Raw genomic sequence first — 18,872 nt, forward strand, 5'->3', positions numbered from 1 at the left:
CAATTTATCCAGTGCTTTCCAATCTTTGTCAGAAGGAGTGGGATTAGCAGCAGTAATCAGTTTAGCAGCAGGCTTAGAAAGAGAAATGACTGCAGGGAATACTAGGATTGGAAAACGGGTATTTGTGTGTCTAGACCACTTTGTATAACCTGTTAGACCTCTTGGTGCAAGAGGCTGACAATCAAGAAGGATAAATGCAGTGAGAAAAACATTTTTTAAAGCAGGTATTACAAGCTGGATAGCTGCAACTTTAGACAACTGTAGCTTAAATCACAGTACACTTTGTTTGCCAAAGGAATCTCATTCTGGTGCCACTGAAAATCCTTCATAATACAATGGCTGTGAAAGAAATTTCTTCAGCAGGGAAATCTGAAGCTACATTTTCCTTAGAATCACAATAATTAGAATAAGAAGGAACTCTTGAATTAGAAAAGACAGTCTGGTGTTGATGCTGGGTCCAAAGAGATTTTTGGTTACCACTGAATCTTTCTCATGTGAAGTCTTAAAAGGGGTATCATGACAATCATGGATGTCATGAGTCCCAGAATCCTGAGCTATTCCCTCGCAGGGACAGAAGTCCGAGTGGAAACCCCTGGAGCACATCTATTTTTCCCTGTGGAAGAAAAATCCATTCTGAGATGACTAGCAGGCACCTCAGGAAACGCAATCCTGTGTGATGGAACCAAAAATACTTCTGAATGTTCTCTTGGAATCCCAACTTCTGTAGGAGATTTCTTGCCCAAGTGAGAGATTCCAGACACTTTCTAAAAGACTCTGAAAAGACAAGTCATCTAAATATGGAAAAAATGTGGATACCATGTAGCCTACAAAGGGCTATGACAGGAGCTATACACTGAACACTGAGCAGTAGATAATCCAAAGGGCAAGGCAGAGAAATGACTATGCGCTCCAGTCACAAACAACCCAGAAGCACCTGAAATCTGGATGAATAGAAATGCGATACACATCTTTTTAAATCTAAGGTTACTACAAAAGCTGAAATAAGGGAGATGAGGTAAACAGGTTGTAAAGTTAAAGCATTATGAACTTGGGCACTATCACACACTGATACAGTAAAGAAGGATCCAGAACTGGTCGCCAGTAGTTTTCTTTCTCTGGCACTAAAATCGTTATTGAATAAAATAATTTTCCCAAATAGGAGGGAGGAATTGCTACTACCTCGCAAAACAGCACGTGGTGTGGGACAGGAGGGAAGAGAAAGGTTGGGTCTGATGGATGCATAAGAATCCCCTGGAAAGGAGGAATTTCCACCCACTGCCATATGCACCCTAACTGTATCAACTTCAGCACCCATCTGACTGAAACAATCTGCTGCCGAAGACAAAACTGGAGACTCAGATTAATGGACCCAGTTGCCACCCCACCTCATCCCGTTAAACAGTCGCTCTGCTTTTACTGTCCTCTGTTTGGGGGGGGGGGTCCAGTTTCTTTTGGAATTTCCCTGCCATTGCTTTTAAATGTCTGCTTACTAGCATTCTGCAGAGATTGTTAATTTTGCTTCTTGACAAAATTGGATTAGGGAACATAAAATTCCTTGGGAAATTTAGAGGAGGAGGGATAATAATTCTGAGAAACTCCCTGTTTCAGCTTCTCTCTACCATCATACTTTTTGATTACTTCTGCAGTATAGGTTCCACTAACTAAAAGTCTAGCCAAGGAAGACATCAAAAATGAATTTTGACATCTGTGAGGTTCTGAGAACGCAGCCAGGCAAACCTTCTGAAAACAGTACCAGTGGCAACAGACCTGGAAGCAGTATTTACACAGTCACATGCACTTTAAAGAGCAGTGACCTGAGAAACAGAAGAACTAAACCACACAAAGCAGATTTCTTCTCACAAAAGGAAAATGCAGCAACAACATTCCTTATACTTTTACAATTACTCAGTATAAACTTTAAGATATGACCCTGACAATTCAAATTTCTAAAAATCAAACTTGAAGCACATACTTTTCCCCCCAAACGTAACAGTTTCACCATCCTTGTCAGGAGGAGGATTAGAATTAACAAAATGCTGAACAGCACACTATCTGATTTCTTAGATACAGCAGGCTCATTGTCAGGGAAACCACAGGCTGTGAAACATATCCTCCAGTGCTGACAACACTAGGGGGATGGGTGAAAGTTTTGGGAACTGTAGCAATTTATAGTACACTTTGCGGGACTAAAAACCTCAAGAGTTCACACACTGAAAACAGTGGCACATTATGGAAATGGTTCCACAGAATTTTAATTCTTGATAGGAAGATTCAGATACCACACTCTCTTCAGGATCTGAAACCTGATGAGAAAAAAATGCATCTGTGCCCTCACATTCCCCCTACAAATTCAATATCTTGGAACACCAAGGAAAGTGGAATGCCTTTTTCTTTTACCAGAAACCACTGTACAAGAAGGATCAATAGCTACTACAAGAAATCCAATGCCAAGCCCAATAAATGACTCTACCCAGAGAAGCTGAGAAAGTAGTAAATGTTTAGTTTTCTGTCTCTCTGTGGCAGGAAAGCTGATGCAATCAGACCTAGTACTGCCAACAGCAGCTTCCCAATGGACGAGTATAGCATTCTGGCTAAGAAAGGGCACATTCCCTGCCCCTTTTCCTATGACTGACAAGAGTGGCTCTCCCTTGTCTACTGAGGGGAGTCCAACAGCCACACAGAAGTGGCTAATCCAAAGTCCATAGTGTCTGTGTGGACATCAGAAGGATCAGAAGACACAGGAACCAACTTTGACCCCAGCAGTCTTATCTACATGCAGCTGGATCAAATTGCTACCCTGCTGTGGCGGCAAACGCTGCTTAGTTAGCTTTCATTGTGTAGGAAGAAGGTCCAACTGAGTTACTGACTTGTTCCAAGTTCAAGTTGAAAATGGCACTCATTTCCCATGGAAGCTTAACAGTAGTTTAATAGTAACTCAGTAAAACAGGAAAGTTGCAAAAAAAAATTTTTCCCCAAGAAACATAGTAAAAGGCACTTTAAATATTTCCCCATAAAATAAAACAAAGGTTTCTCCACAGAAATAGTTTAACAACTTTTTACCAATTGCACTCCTGTTTAAAGTACATAAAAGTAAAATGACAGTCAATTAAAATACTGGTAACGTGGAAGTTTTTTCTCAAAGGGAACTTATTTGCCCAGCAAAGGAACAGCATTAGCCAACCATCGATCCTAGTAAGCCTGCAGTGAAGTGCTCTATTTGGGGACAAGAAAGCTCTTAACAGCTTGGCAGACAAACCTGTCTTAGCCTAGCTCAACCTAACATTCTTGTGAGTGGAAGGTACTCTGAAGCTTTTGAAGCTGTCCGTCTGTTATATCCTATGCAGGGCATAACCCATATAATCTAAGCTATTGCAGCAGTGGTCGATATAAAACAGAAATAGGATACACATTTTAAGCACATAATGAGCAAAGTGCAACTTGACTCAGACATAGTGAGGACCATGCCATCAACCTCCCCCTGCAAGCCAAGTGAAGATCCTTCACCTGCCCCCTCTACAGGACACCAACAGCAGCAGCTCTCTCTTGCCCACAAATGGCATCTCTACAGACACGGATGTGGCTAACCCCCTGGTCTTTGGTGGCTATGAAGGCTACACCGGGGGAAAAATACGGGTGGACTGAGGAGCATCCAATGCCTGCAGCAGAGTCACCCACCAGTGACTGGGACAAAGCAGCAGTCAGTCTGACCTTTGAAGACCCCTTAAGTTGCCTCATTTTGCTTGCTGGGGAAGGTACAACTATGATGACAGACTGCTGATCCATCAGCAAGCAGGGAAGGAAAACTGAAATGCGGATCCTATAACCTTGCATAACACTGTATCCGAAACCCTAGTCAAAGCAAAAGGTTACACAGTTCACAATCTACTTAGAGAGGAACACTTGGTCCCCCTTCCTAAACTGTTTAACTCCATCAATTCAGTACCTCCACTACCTGTGCACAAAGGATTTTTTTTGTTCTATGGTTTGTTGCATGGATCGTTCAACTGAGTTTGAGGCCCACTTTCAGTAGAAGCCCAGGGATATGATCCTCCAAGTACGTACACAAACATTCCAAACAGCCAACTACTACACTTGACTATTAATTCTGGTGATTACACAACACATACAAAAATGGTACAACAAAGTTAATGAAAGAAATAAATAAAAGCAGCAAAAAGCTGCATACAATGTAGAAAAAAAACACAAGAATTTAATAACCAACAAGTATCTGTAGCTTTGCCTTAAAGAAAGCCACCACCTTGGAACACAAAATGTTTTTTTTTTCTGTATGCTTATATGCAAAGCTATTTAATGCATCAAAAAATCTGTCAATTATTTTTTCTTATATTTTAATGTTATTTTTTCACAAAATGGCCACCAAGGGACCTGCTATATTAATGTGGCTTTGTTTTATTGCTTAGGCAGACTGTTGCTAGAATCAATTTAAAATTCCATTTATACAAGTCAAGCTGGACTTACAGAATTAATTTTCTGAATGCCCATGTGAATGAATGACCGTGTTTATCCCATACATCTCATACACATGATCCAGACCATTGTTCACTTTTTGTCTGAATTATCCTGATCTGTATTGCTCTCACTGTTGCTCTAACCTGTTCATAGCAGCTGTAAGTCAACAAAAAGATAGTAAATTAATTGAAAATGTTTAAGGCTGTCAATCTGTAGTCCAAGTACTGACAGGTCCTCCTGCAACACTCTCCTTGGGGAGTCAAATCCATTATTGTAAACCAGTTGTTGTTAAATGACAGCTCACTTCAAACTTTGAACAAAAATGCAAACTACTTTTGCTATTCACCAATGTCTGCAGTGAGCAAATGTGTGTGTTTTGTCATGAATGTTGGAGAAACGTGCTGCATTTGCTTAATATATTTTATTATGGCTGGCATCATACTGCAGTTATACTCAATGTATCACAATACAAAACAGGTACTACATCTTTTCTTGAATCCATTCTCAGACTTTCCTCTTTACTGAAGCAGAAATGCCTTACGGGATCACATCTCCTCCTTCTGCTGTTACATTTCTACCCCTTGATTTGTTAACACTGTAGCATGCTAACAAATTATCCACCCCCATTATCCCTCAACATGGTAGATCAGTAGTTATTCTATCTTGCTGCCATGATTGAGTGCCTGTGCAATGACAAAAACAGAAGATGGATATAGAAAGGGCCCAGGGTATTGCACAAGTTAGCCAAAGGCTGTGCAACACAGACAAAAACCCATTCAATTGTTAGCACAGGCCTCAGACCTAATAATTCTCTGCATACAAGCCTTAAAATCATGTCAGGCAAATACATTTCTGAAGTCCAGATATGCAAGCATTACATCCAGATGACCAAGTGTAGCCTCTGACTAAGTTCCACTGGCCCTACACTGGCCTGGTTGCAGCAACAATGACAGCAGGCCCTAACTCCTGAGTATTCCTGGTTAATAACCAGATGAAGCCACAGATCAAGCCCTAATAAAAGGCTGACTGATTAAGGAATCCAGCTAATTGAGATAAAGTGGTACGAAACGCTTAGGATGTACCTGGTAGGATAGACCTTGTCAAGGTTAACAAATTCCTTGAAATATTGAATAACCTTGCCCTATTCAGGAAAATTCTCCAAAAATCAAAACAGCTCCCTTGGCTATCTAATGAAACTAAACAACTAATGAAGCAAAGGGATAGAGCCTGGACTCTACCATACAACCAAACACTCAACTGACTTCTCCCTTTATCATCATCTTCTTAGAAATCAAGCTAAGGAGAGTCAGTGATAAAAACATACTTTCTTACCTGCCAACAAAAATATCAGCATAACCCACAAAAGTTCTGGCAAAACATCAATCGCCTCCTTAACCCTGGTAAAACCTCCACTCCTGCTCCCGTCACTAATATCTCACAGCCCTTATCTTCTCAGTTTAACTGTGATTTCATTGACTCTACCACTGCTCTGTTAAACTAATCCTATCACTCATAGTCCCCTCTCCAACCTCTAATGACACTAACCCTTTCTGCTTTAAACTTATTCAAACTTCCTACATAAAAAAAAAAAATATCTAAACTAACACCTTGCCTGGCTGCTGGCTTTCAAATGAATACCTAAAACTTGCTGCTCCTTCCACTGCCTACCCCATATCCATACTAATAAACTGCTCTCTCTGAACAGTATATGCCCAGCCTATGGAACATTTCTCATATCATACCACTTCATAAAGGCAGCCCATCTAGTTACAAACTATCGTCCCACTGCCATCCTCTCTCCCACTGCCAAAATCATAGAGAAATGTATTCATCAGCAACTCATGAAACATCTCACTACTAACAACCTACTGTCCAGCTCTGAGCATGGTTTCAGGCTTAAACACAGTACAAACACAGCTCTCATTTCCTTTACAGATACCATTCACTGCCTCAAAAAAGGACAGCTAGTCTCAGCTATTTTCCTAGACTTGTCAAAAGCTTTTGACACTGTATCCCACCAGCTTCTACTTAATAAACTTGCCAATTATCTCACTATCTCAACCCTAACACGGTTCCATAGTTATCTAACTGTCAACAGGCTACTAAATGGGCAAGCATCCTTTCTCCTGTATTACCAGTCACTACAGGGGTACCGCAAAGCTCCATACTTGGGCCCCTTCTCTGTCATATTTACCAATAACCTCAATAGTGCCACCCAACACACCACCACCATCATCCAGTATGCTGATGATTTCTCTATCTGCTCAGCCCTCTCTTTTTTAAAACTGCAAAATAAAATGCAAAAATCTTTCCAAGACATTGAAAATTACCTCTCCAGTCATCAATTCATCCTTAACCCAAATATGACCAAGTTCATATTCTTCTCCAAAAAAACATCCAAACTCAGCACAACATCCCTCTCCATACACTTCTCCCATAGGACAATAATCAAATCCACCAATCAGACCAAGCTGCTTGGAGTTGCAATAGATGATACTCTAAAATTTGATAAACACACATGCCTTACAATCAAAAAAGTTCACTCCAAACTTGGTGGTCTCTATAGGGTTTAAGCCTTACCTTACACACCAAGCTAGAGTTGCCACAGCTGGATCTCACTTGCTATCCACCCTCCTCTACTGCTCTCACATCTTTACAAATCTATCCAAAGCAGACTTAAATAAATTAGAATCCTGCTATAACAAAATAGCTAAGTTTGCCGCCAATCAACCACATAAATGCATCACTGTTCAGTTCTCCGACAACTCAACTGGCTGGAGCTTCCAAACCTGTTAGTGCTAAAGCAAATTTCTATTGCCCATAAAATCAGTTACAACCCCGAAGACTGTCCAGCACTTTCAAACCTGTTACAGCCTAACACTAACTGCAGGCTCCTAACAAAGGTAATCCAATAAAATAATGCTAAAAGTATCCCCCCGTCTCACAACTATCATGGCAACTCCCTCTACTCCTACAAAATTGCCAAGGACTGGAACAACCTTCCTCAGCACATCTTGCATATTCCAAACCTGTCCGCATTTAAAACTACCCTGAAAGATTATCTATATGCCAACTAGCTTTGCACCTGTATTCCTCCTGCCTTGTTTTCTTCATTCTATTTTACTTCTCTTCTAGTGCATCAATTTTTTTCCCTTTTTTCTGCTCATTTCTTGCATTACTTGCATATTTGCCCTTTTGGATAATGTACATGTTAACGATCTATTTTTTTGTTCTTAATTTAATTTTTACTTACTCTGTATATAGGTAGCTATTCCTTCTACTACTGTGATCGTGAAACATTTTCAAACATACTTTTTGATATTTGGTGCAAGTGCTTACTTATACTTAAATTTTTGTACTGTTCCAGGACTTCTCCCCGGGTCTCCGCTTGAAAACGGGTTTCTGACCCAGTCGGACACTACCTGGTTAACAAGTGTAAATAAATAAGGTCCTAAAAAGTCAAACAATGGCTTAACCTCAAGCCTGCACTAGTCAAGGGCAAGCTCACCACCTTACGATTTAGTGAATGTCAGCTGGACATTACTTAACTTGAGGAGAGACATAAATTTGGACCCCCAACTGTATGCTTTTGTTGTCAAATTCAAGACATATACCTGGGACAAGGCTGAGAACCCATGTGTTGCACTCTACCCGATAAGCTTTTCACTGTTGCCATTGCTGCAAAGTGGCCTAGCAATGTTTCTTGCATTCTGCATCAAGAAGTAAGGTTGAATATCCTGCACTTAAGGCAGTTATCAAGATCAAGCTCTTAACCTGAACAAGCACAGATGATATGCAGGACAGGTCTTGGCTAGAGATTTAACATTTTTGTGGTGCTTAGGCATGCAAATACCTATTTTGACAGTAAGAGCAAAGGGTGAGATCTGAAAAGCAAAAACAGCAGAAAAGAACTTGACTGTAAAATAGGATTAATTCTGATTAGTCAGAAAAGTAATATCCCATTTAGAAGGGTTCTCCTCGTTTGAGCAAATAACTCCAACAAATTACTCATAATAAGCAATACAGGAAACGTTTCAGTACTTACCAACTAGAAAGCAAGACAAATGATGAACACAGAAATGGAAATCACACTTTAGCAATTACTCTGAGGCAGCAGGAATGGGCAATGATAGACGCCAATGACTGCTATGCACAGGTGTATGCAGGCCAGATTTAAGACAGACACAGGCACCCTTTACAGCTGGGGGGATAAATGCCTGACAAACAGTGTTGAGCAGGACACCTGTGATGGAACAAGCTGATCCTGGGTGTAGTGGGAACATGCAACTTTGCTTGGTATAAACTACTTCCAAAAACTAAGCCACACTGAGGAACAACAGGGGTTCTATTAGGTCATATTTTGCATAAATGCAATTTCAATCTATGAGGATTCACCCAATTGAAGTATAACCTTCTGTTTTCAGAAATATAACCAGAAAAAAATTATGAAATGACGTGAACATAGAAACCTTTAATGGTAGCAACAGGGCCCAAGATCTGAAACATTCTAGCAAGAGAAGAAAAAAAGAATATGAAGGTGCAGGGGGACAAGTACGTTTGTACAGTGTATGAACATTATAGCACAAACTGTCACATCTGTATAGCTCTAAATGAAGATGACATATGAAAAAGTGTCGAAAATAAACAAAACCCAAAGGGCCATTCAAGGAGCATTCCTCGATTTTAGAGCAAATTGTTAAAATACTAGTTTTCCAGTAATCCTGGGTTGTTACACAGTAGAAAAAACATGGCCAATAAAATTTGCTTCTACCATTTGGTATGTATATCTTTCATAAATTTCCAAAAAATATATTTAAAAGAACAGTGAGCATGATCACAAGTTAGAAAAATGAAGCAGACTTGTGTCAGAATTTACTATACTTGTAGATGTTAGAGTAGATCAGTGCTGCAGTACCTGCCCACAGGAGTCTGAAAAGCCTGAATACCAGATAATTTCACCTCCCAGGGCTGGTGGATCCCCTCCCTGACTGATGTCAGAATGTCAGTGGTACAAAAGGAGACATCAGCTGGCACCAACATCTCATCTATTCTGCCCAATGACCAAAAGTCAAATAATCCTTCTGACAAGTGCACTACATGTTCTCTGCAGTCACCGATGTGCTAAGTCTTAGGAAAACCAAAGTGATATTGGAGTGTGGGGGTGGCTAGTACTGGCAGATGGGGAGAAAAATTTCTGTAAGACGGCAGAGGCGAACCTAGCTACAACTCTGAAGGTAACTCCAAGATTGCAATGCTTTGTAAAGGTGTGCACACAGACCAAACAGTTAATTCAAGCACAGACTGTAATGAAGCACTCTTAAAAAATGCCTGCAGTGGCTACTTTTGCATTGGTAGAATGAGCCTTGCTGGGCATAGGAACTTGTTCTCCATGATGAGCACAGGAGAAAGCAATTAAGATATGGTCTGCTTAATCACAGGTATCCCCCTTCCTTACCCTCTGCAAATAAAATAAAGTTGCTCTGCCCTACAAGAAGACTGTTCTAAGCAAAAAGAACACCGATGGTCTGTGAATGGCCAACATGGAGGATCCGTTTCCTCTTGCTCTGTGGATTTGGGAAAAAAGTTGGTATGTGAATGCCTTGGTTGAAAGAAAGCTCCGATACAATCATGGGAATAAAGGAAGGGTTGGTCCTGAGAGTGGCCTTATGAAACAGGAAAGGTTCCTCACAAATGACTACTTGTAGTTCAGAAACATGCCTGATGTCAAAGTTTGCAGGTAGCATTTTATGGGAGTACAGACTGCTGACTCAAAGGGAGACTAGATGAGCTTCTCTAAAAGCAAGCCTAGATCCCAGGAAGGCCTAAACAGAGAGGAGAGGGAATAGGGATGGATTCCTAGAAGACTGAGATTCAGCATTCCCATGAGAAACTGTTTTAAGTGAGGCTAAGAGTAACCAGGAGACTACATGGGCAGGCATGCAGAAATGGCAGATGCATGTTCTGTGATAAAGAACCAAGATAAACCTTCCTTATGCACAGAAGAGAGGTGGTAATGGACAATCTGAGCTAAGTTCACCAACTTTAGAATAATCGCCTTAGAATGATACAAAATAGAAAACATTTTTCACTTAGTAAGTATGGCTTCCTAGGACTTAGTTTTCTAGATTCTCTCAAAACACAGACTATATCCTGTGGAAAAACATGCCTGGTGGGGATTAAGGACACCATCCACACTGTGAGGTTCAGTGTATGGAGATCTGGATGGATAAAGTCTTTTGCCCTGTGAGATTATTTCCAAACACAGAGGAAGAGGTTTGACCTTTCTCCTGCTGAGATGCAAGAACTGGGAAAACCAGTGCCTTTCTGGAGGTACAATCATCTTTGGCCCATCTTACTCAACTTCAAGTACCCTAAGGATAAGGGGCAGTGAAGGGAATACATATAAAGGAAGAGTCCTGTCCAGAAGAAGGCACCGGTCTGCTATACCACTGTCAAATACTGGTGCACAACTCTCTCAATTTTCTATTTTCTGTGTAGGAGAACAAGTGCACTTCTGGCACACCAAAAAGCTGCATTAGGCCATGAAATCTCTTTTCAATGTGCAGTCATTTGAGTCTAAGAGGATCCAGCTCAGGTTATCTGCCAAGAGGTTTTGCTTTGCTGTTTCCATGGCTAGCTTGCACAGGAGATGGGAGTGAGCCCTCCCTGCTTATGTGCCACATGACTGTGGTGTTGCCCGTCACAATTAAAAGGTTCTTGTAGTTGGGACTTCTTTGAAAGCTCTGATGGTCAAAGATTGCATTCATTTCTTTTATACCAATTTACCTTGTCATACCATTTTCCCCAAGTTTCCTGCAGTCACAGATTTGCCAAGTAAGTGCCCCGTGCTAGATCTGAACAGTCTGTGGTCAGGATTTAGCAGGCTTCCTGAGTTTTGAAAGGTTCTCTCTCTTTTTTTTTTTTTTTAATGTTTTGTTCCAACCATAAAATCTCCCTTTTTAATCAGGGTAGGAGATGGACAGATGTGTCTAAAAGTTGCTGCTGTTTAGTCCAGCAGTCCTTTAAGAGACACTCCAACTTTCTCGTCTGAAGTTTTGTCAGGGGTACTATCAGAATGCAAGCTGCAGCATATCTTAGCAGCTTAAACATCTCTAGAAAAAATGGCTTCCAAACTGTGGATCCACTGAAAGTAAGATTAATGTGCAGATCTCGTCTTGAGGTAGGAAAGGCTTTCTTTTGAACACAGTATAATAATTCTCATGGGAAAGTAATCCATGTGACAGGTTACAGGTGTAATGTTTGCATGTTGAGGATTAATCCTACCTTCTGGAAACATTCCATAGTAATGTACATTGAACTCTGGAACTTGGATCACGCAGTCATCCAAATAATGGTAAAGGAACCCCCCTTGATCCTGCAAAAGGCAATGATAGGTGCCATACATTTAGTGAAGATTTTGCACGCAGAAGATAAACCAAATGGTAAGGCACAAGCTTGGAAGTGTGATCTCCCTGCTCTGACATGCAGGAACCTCTCATGTTCCAGTGTAATAGGAATGTGAAAGCAGGCATCTTAAGTCCAGGATCAACAGCCATGCCCTGTTATAAGCAGAGGCAACAGTTTACAGTAAGCATCTTGAACCTGGGAACCATCAGAAATTTGTTCAGTTTGAGAAGGTATAAAAAGGGCTTCCACGCCCCATCTTTCCTGAGAACAAGAGTCATGAGTAAAACCCCATACCTATCCTTTATATTAGGTGTGGGTGGCTGAATTGTTCCTTGTTGCAAAAGGTTTTGAATCTGAATGGACACGAGACACCTTTGTTGTTTGGGAACTGATCTATCCCCAGGAATGGGGCAAACCTCCAGAGCTGTAAAGTATACATTTTCCTGATAAAGTAGTCTAGCATTCTACATTTTCTGTCATTTGGCAAGGGATTCCTGGAAGCCGGACCAGTGTTTATCCTTCACTGGACTCAAGGGACACCACAGCTGGGTTTGGTATAGCGTTCTCATAAAGGTGTCTATGGGTGTCCTGCACCCTGCAGAAGTGGTCTAGGCTGCAAGGATGTGTCAAACATCATCCAAAACATGCATTGGAGAGACGACGAGAAGGGTTAGCCAAGCATTTGATGGTTCTTTTGGAAAAAAAAACTTCAGAAAAGACAATTAGCAACATCATGTTCTGGCCTTAAAGACAGGAATGAAAGTCTTTGTGTGGAATCTACTTTCCATGGAGAAGGGCAATTATTAGACTTCACCATCAACTTTTGTAGGAAATACAGAGTAATCAGAAAAATGAATGTTCCCAGATGGGGTACATAGCTTTACCCCATGTTCTCTGGTCTTCAAGCCTAACCAATGGACAGATGACAACTGCCAGCATTCTACAACAGTCAACATGGCAACAAAGAACTTAAGGTGACACAATTCGAAGGTTCCTTGGAACCACTTAAGTCCTGACATCAGCTGGGTAAGAATCTGCCAAACAGGGGAGGGTAAATTCTCTGGTATTCAGGATAACCATGGACTCCTGTGGGCAAGGATTTCCCAAAACTCATTATTGCAACAGCAATAACGAAGAACATCTTTTCATAAACTACTTACATTTTTAGTGTAATGTTAACACACTTGCTCAAGAAAGGGTAATTTCAATTACTGAAAGCCAAAGCAGAAGCCTTTTACAATTAATTCACTTTTGCCAGCACTAAGCAGACTGTGCAAAATAAATCAGCTCTGGCAGTGCAGAAAAAAACAGTGGCTGCACAAAATTTTATAAGCTTACTTGCTTTGCTAACTGTTCTTATAAAGTTAAGCTGTTCGTTAAAGCTACTGAAAGAGCTGCACATCCAATAGCGCAGTTAAGTTAAACCTCAGTGACTGCAGTTTGCCAGTTAATTACACCCCAGGCAAGAAAGGGAGGTACAAACAAAATAACACAGCTAGTGCATGGTTTCAGACCTGCCCATAGTACCACTACAGCCCTCCTCTGCTTCACAGACACAGTAAACCATCTCAAAAATGAAGGCCTACAAGTGTCAACTCTTTCTTTGGATATGTCCAAAGCATTTGACACAGTCTCTCACCAAATCCTGCTAAACAAACTAAACCAATATCATCTATCAAATTCCACTCTTACCTGGTTCCAAAGCTACTTAACTGACAGGTACCAAGCTGTGAAATGGGAAAATTCTCTCTCTCTCTCTCCTCAGCTGCCCATAACTATAGGAGTCCCACAGGGTTCTATCTTAGGACCACTACTATTCACAGTCTTCACAAATTACCTCCATACCTCACACAGCATGCATCTATAATTCAGTATGCAGATGACACTACCTTAATTTGTGCTGCACAAAACATTCCCACCTTCCTGCAAACAACTCAACCAACATTCTCTAATGTTGAAAACTACCTTACCAAAGCCAAGCATCCTCAATCCAAAGAAAACTCAGCTTATGATTATAACCAGTTCTAACAAAAACACTAACAGTCAATTCACTATCTACTCCACAAATGCTACTCCAATTGCTCCAGTGGCACAGGCTAAGCTATTAGGAATAACCATAGACTCCCACCTAAAATTTGATAGTCATCTCAACTTACCTATTAAAAAGTACATGCCAAACTAGGGTCACTCTACCATATCAAACCATTTCTTACCAACAACACAAGATCAGCCATTGCTCGCTCCCAACTTCTATCAACCCTACTCTATGCATCTCCCATTCTGACTAATCTCAACAAAACTGAACTAAGCAAAATGGAAGCCTGCTATAACAGAATTGCCCGCTTTGCTGCAAATTGCTCATATAGAACTCATCACTGTACTGCTTTGAGACAGCTCCACTGGCTTGAACTGCCCAACCTCCTAACCTACAATCAGCTCTGCCTCTGTCATTCTATCTATTACCTCCCCAATAAGTGTCCTTGCCCTCAAAAACCTAGTACAACATCACTCAGCCAAAAGGCCTCTTAGATCATCAAGCAAAGTACTACTAGAAGTCATCAACAGCTACAATAGCTTTGGAGATGCACTATATGGTAGTTCAGTGGCTAAAAAAATTGAACTCTGTCCCTACTAGCATTCAAAACACATCATTCAAAGCCTCCTTTAAAGACCTCATCAGGCAACATCTCAAGCAAAGTTGGCAGTGCCATAATTGCTCCCCATGCTAGTGAAAGCGGATAACATATACATACTAAATCTAGAGCACTTGATAATAGTTTTCAATCTTACTCACAAACACTGGCTAATCAACAATATATGTACTGTACCTGTGTACTATGTATGCATTCTACCCATGTTCCAAATTTCAGCTGTACACCACAAATCTATTAATTACCTTTATTTTTAAAATTAATATTTTTTTGTTTGTTCTCTCCACTGTAACTGTTTATGTGCCGCATACCACTGTAAAAACATGTCTCTTGTAATTTGTGTGTATACTGATCATGACTAAATAACTAAACGTGTCTGTAATTTTTCTTTGTGGAGCTTTTCTCCCCGGGCCTCTGCTGAAAAAGGGCCTTTTCGGCTCAGACACCCCCGGTTAACAAATGTAAAATAAATAAATAAATAAATTAAATAAATTTTGCTGCCATAAAGACAGCATTCCTACACAAACTGTGGATGTCATTCAGCTGAAGCAGCTTTCATTAGTATGAAGCCATTCTCAAACTCATAAGAAAAGTGGAGTCACAATACAGCAAAAATGCCTGATGACTTGACAGTATTAACATTACATGTAAATCTATACCTAAACAAAAAGTAATACTTACCCTTGTCCAATCTTCTCATATCTTGTGTATTTCTTTTTAGGATCTCCTATACTCACTATCGTTCCTATCCAAAACAAAGGATGAGATTAATAAGTAGTAAATACAAGCAAGTGCTCCGATGTGGATTACCTGCCACAAACATCAAACCAAGAAAACAAATGGCTACTGAACAAAGGAAGCCAATCATTGGGTGGAGTGGGGGTGGGGGGCAGCAAGCAAACAAAGCAGCAACTCTCACAGCAGCAACAGTAGAATGCTAAATGGTCACAATGCACTTTACATACCAAAATAAAAAAATGTGCTACATACTGAAAGACTGCAGCAATGCAAAACCTTTGGAGGTTTGCAATGGAATGCCAGAAATGAACTAATGATCCTGCAAATTTTCCTTCCTTTACAATGCAGTCATAATTAATCAACTAAAACCGCACCTCTACTCACTGCATGATGACTATGTAAAATACATGAGGGATGTACAAAACAGAAGTTTAGGTATTGGTGTGTCCTTCCACTCTGTCACACAATGCCTCCACCCCCTATTTCCAGAAAAGTTGTTCCTCTTATGATGGTCTTCAAACACAGTTTTAGGGGTTAAATAAGGTGTCAGCATGAAAGGCATGGGATGTACAAGGTGATCTGATATCAAGGTATAATGCAGTTTGCCATACAGGCAGCAGCTATATTTATTTGACCAGGTATGTCCAACGGAGCAAGAGCCCCTTTTCAGCAGAGGCCCAGGGAGAAAATCTCCAGAACAACAAAGCAGCAATTTAGACAATAAGTAATACAATAGGTAGGTAATCTGAGTAACAAAAAGTGCAAGTTTAACATTAGCAAAACCAATGACAAATAGTACTCCGGATGGCTAAAAATACATCAACAAAAGGGGCTTTCTAGTACCGGAAGAAAGGGAAGATATTTAAAATAGAGATGAATAAGTTAGTATTAAAGATGTAGAAATTACTTCAGAAGTAAGGGAGACAATTATGGATAGAGAAGAAATATTAGTGATGAAAAGAATTAAAAAGGAGAATTGGGTTAGAGCAGGGGTCAAACAGGAAAGTTAAGAATAAGTTAATAGAGAGTATGACTTAGGATAGACAGATGGATAGGTTAAAGAAGGAAAAGTAATAATAAGAAAAAGATGGATGGGCAAGAGTAGGAGGAGAAAGGTAGAGAGTAGTAGAAAATGTTATAATACACAAAGTTAGGAGAAAGCTGGATGTTTGTAGGGAAGGAAGTGAAAAGAAAATGTATATCTTCACCAATCAAAAGAAGAGTTCAGCATGCAAATTTCCTTTATGTGCAAGGAAAAAGAAATAAAGCAAACTAATAAACTTAACAGTGGTACTGCCGAGACATTTTGTAGAGAAATCGAACAGACAGTTTTTGACAAACTCTAGACTGGCTATACAGAACAAACAACAGAACAGACTGCTCTTGTACAGAACACAAAGCAAATACAGCCTTTACAAAGCCCCACACATCATCAAGCTTAAAGGGACTTGGTGGTACAACAAAACTCATCGCTGAGTCATAGTACTCCCAAGCTGGGGTGCCTTCAGCACAGAGGCCATACATCATTTCCACAGGTTTTCACCAGGTGTTGAGGTTACTTAATATGTACCACAGGAATGCCAGAGATGAACTAATGATCCTGCAAATTTTCCTTAAGTGTGTGTATAGAATAGGCATGTGCATGATTCCTCTGAAAATTAAGTCCAGGATTAGCCTCTGCTTTGTACCCACTTGAATGTCAGGATAAGTTCTAGCCCCCAAGTAACCCTGACCTGGACGAAACAGGTATTAGAGAATTAATGAATGAACTAAATGCTTACCCTCGGCATTTAACGGTCACTGGAATATATTCAGAATGACAGTGTGTTCTGCAGAAAGTTCCATGAGCCCTGTGTACCTGTGCCATACAATCAAGGTGTTATTTTCCCTTCATATGACACTTCGTTATACTTCAATCCATGCTGAAAGACGTATGATGAAACAGGCTTGATTACCTTTCATCTGCTAGACAATGTAACCTATGTCTAACATTAGGGGTGTTTAAGTACCAGTAACAACAGAAATAAGAAGTTATGTACCTACCATAACGTTCCATGTTAGTTGTCTTCTCTCGCCTTCTTTCTTGCTTGATGGGTTCGGAGCCGATCCCTCGGCTCCGACTCGGCACTTGCTAAGCTCGAGAGTCACTTTTACCAGCTCGAGGCAGCCCCATATCCCATGATGCAAGGCGGTAAGTACCCAGATCTCGTTTGCTGACAAGGGCAATAGCACCAAGCATAAAACACTTCCAAAGGAAGAAAGAAAACTTACAGGATGGAAGAAAGACCAGGTCTGAATGGTCTTCAGCATAATAATTTCTTATAACAAGGTCTGTCCAGGCCTGGGGGAAGGAGGGAGGGTCGCAAGAAAGAAGGCGAGAGAAGACAACTAACATGGAACGTTATGGTAGGTACATAACTTCTTAATGTTAAGTTGTCAATCTCGCCTTCATTCTTGCTTGATGGGACCAAGGCCCCTAGCACCTCTATCCTGGGTGGCTCAATGGAACAGACTCTTGAGGACTGTAGAGCCAAAACTGGCTCTGTCCCTGGAGGCCAAGTCCAATTTGTAGTGGGAAACAAAAGTATGAGGAGTGGGCCAAGTGGCCGCTGCACAAATAGTGTCTAGAGGAAGTCTAGCTTGAAAGGCTGTAGAAGTAGCTAAGCTCCTAGTTGAATGTGCTTTAGGTTTTGAGCACAGCTGTTTTCCCCTGAGCAGATAAATTTCAGAGATGACCGAAGAAAGCCATCTAGACAAGGTTACTTTAGAAACAGGAAGGCCCTTCTTATTATCCGCATAGGAAACAAAAAGTTGATCAGATTTCCTAAATTTTTTTGTTCTGTCCAAATAATATCTGAGTTGACGGTGGACATCAAGATAATGTAATTTTTGTTCGGCTCTGTCTGAATAGTTCGGGAAAAATACAGGGAGATCAATGGATTGATTCAAATTGGTTTTTGAGGCGACCTTAGGCAGAAAGGTCGGATTAGTTCTCAATGACACTCTGTCCTTGTGAAAAACCAAATAGGGGGGTCGAACCGATAGAGCATGAAGTTCAGACACCCTCCTAGCCGATGTAATAGCCACTAGGAATAAAGTTTTCCAAGAAAGAAATTTCAGGGAGCAAGAAACAGCTGGCTCGAAGGGGGGAAGAATCAAGGATGTCAGCACTAAATTTAGATCCCACTGAGGAGGAGGATTCCTGATTGGAGGCTTTAGTAGGAAAATTCCTTTCAAGAAGGCCCTGCAGAGCCTATGGGACATAATATTATGATCTGCGACTCCGACATGAAAGTTGGAGATAGCAGCCAATTGAACTCTGACTGTGGAAGAAGAGGAGCCTGCATGAAAAATCTCTGCTAAGAAGTCCAGAACTGCCTGAACAGGGGCAGTGAAAGGATCAATATTCTTGGCCTTAGCCCAATAAGAGAAACGTTTCCATTTGCTTATATAAATCCTCCTGGTAGAGGATTTTAAAGAAGCTACTATGATGTCTCTAACTGGGTTAGAGATCAAAGGAAGCCTGGCTAAGGAAGGAAGTGGAGCAACCATGCTGTGAGGTTGAGAGAAGGAATAGACCGGTGCAGCTGCCCGGATTGGTGAATC

The 18,872-nt window shown here is 40.7% G+C and overlaps 1 protein-coding gene across 5 annotated transcripts in view; it reads right to left on the reverse strand.

The window, feature by feature from the left end:
- Positions 1-18,872, reverse strand: part of PAK2 (p21 (RAC1) activated kinase 2) — a 1,120,998-nt gene that overhangs the window by 310,007 nt on the left and 792,119 nt on the right. For all 5 annotated transcript variants that reach the window (XM_044070347.1, XM_044070345.1, XM_044070348.1 and 2 more), the window contains one exon: positions 15,210-15,273. In XM_044070347.1, coding sequence (XP_043926282.1) covers positions 15,210-15,273 — 64 coding nt within the window. The remainder of the gene's footprint in view (positions 1-15,209; positions 15,274-18,872) is intronic.

This window comes from Protopterus annectens, chromosome 4.part1 (genome assembly GCF_019279795.1).
Source record: "Protopterus annectens isolate FY-2018-M chromosome 4.part1, PAN1.0, whole genome shotgun sequence".
Taxonomy (NCBI): domain Eukaryota; kingdom Metazoa; phylum Chordata; order Ceratodontiformes; family Protopteridae; genus Protopterus; species Protopterus annectens.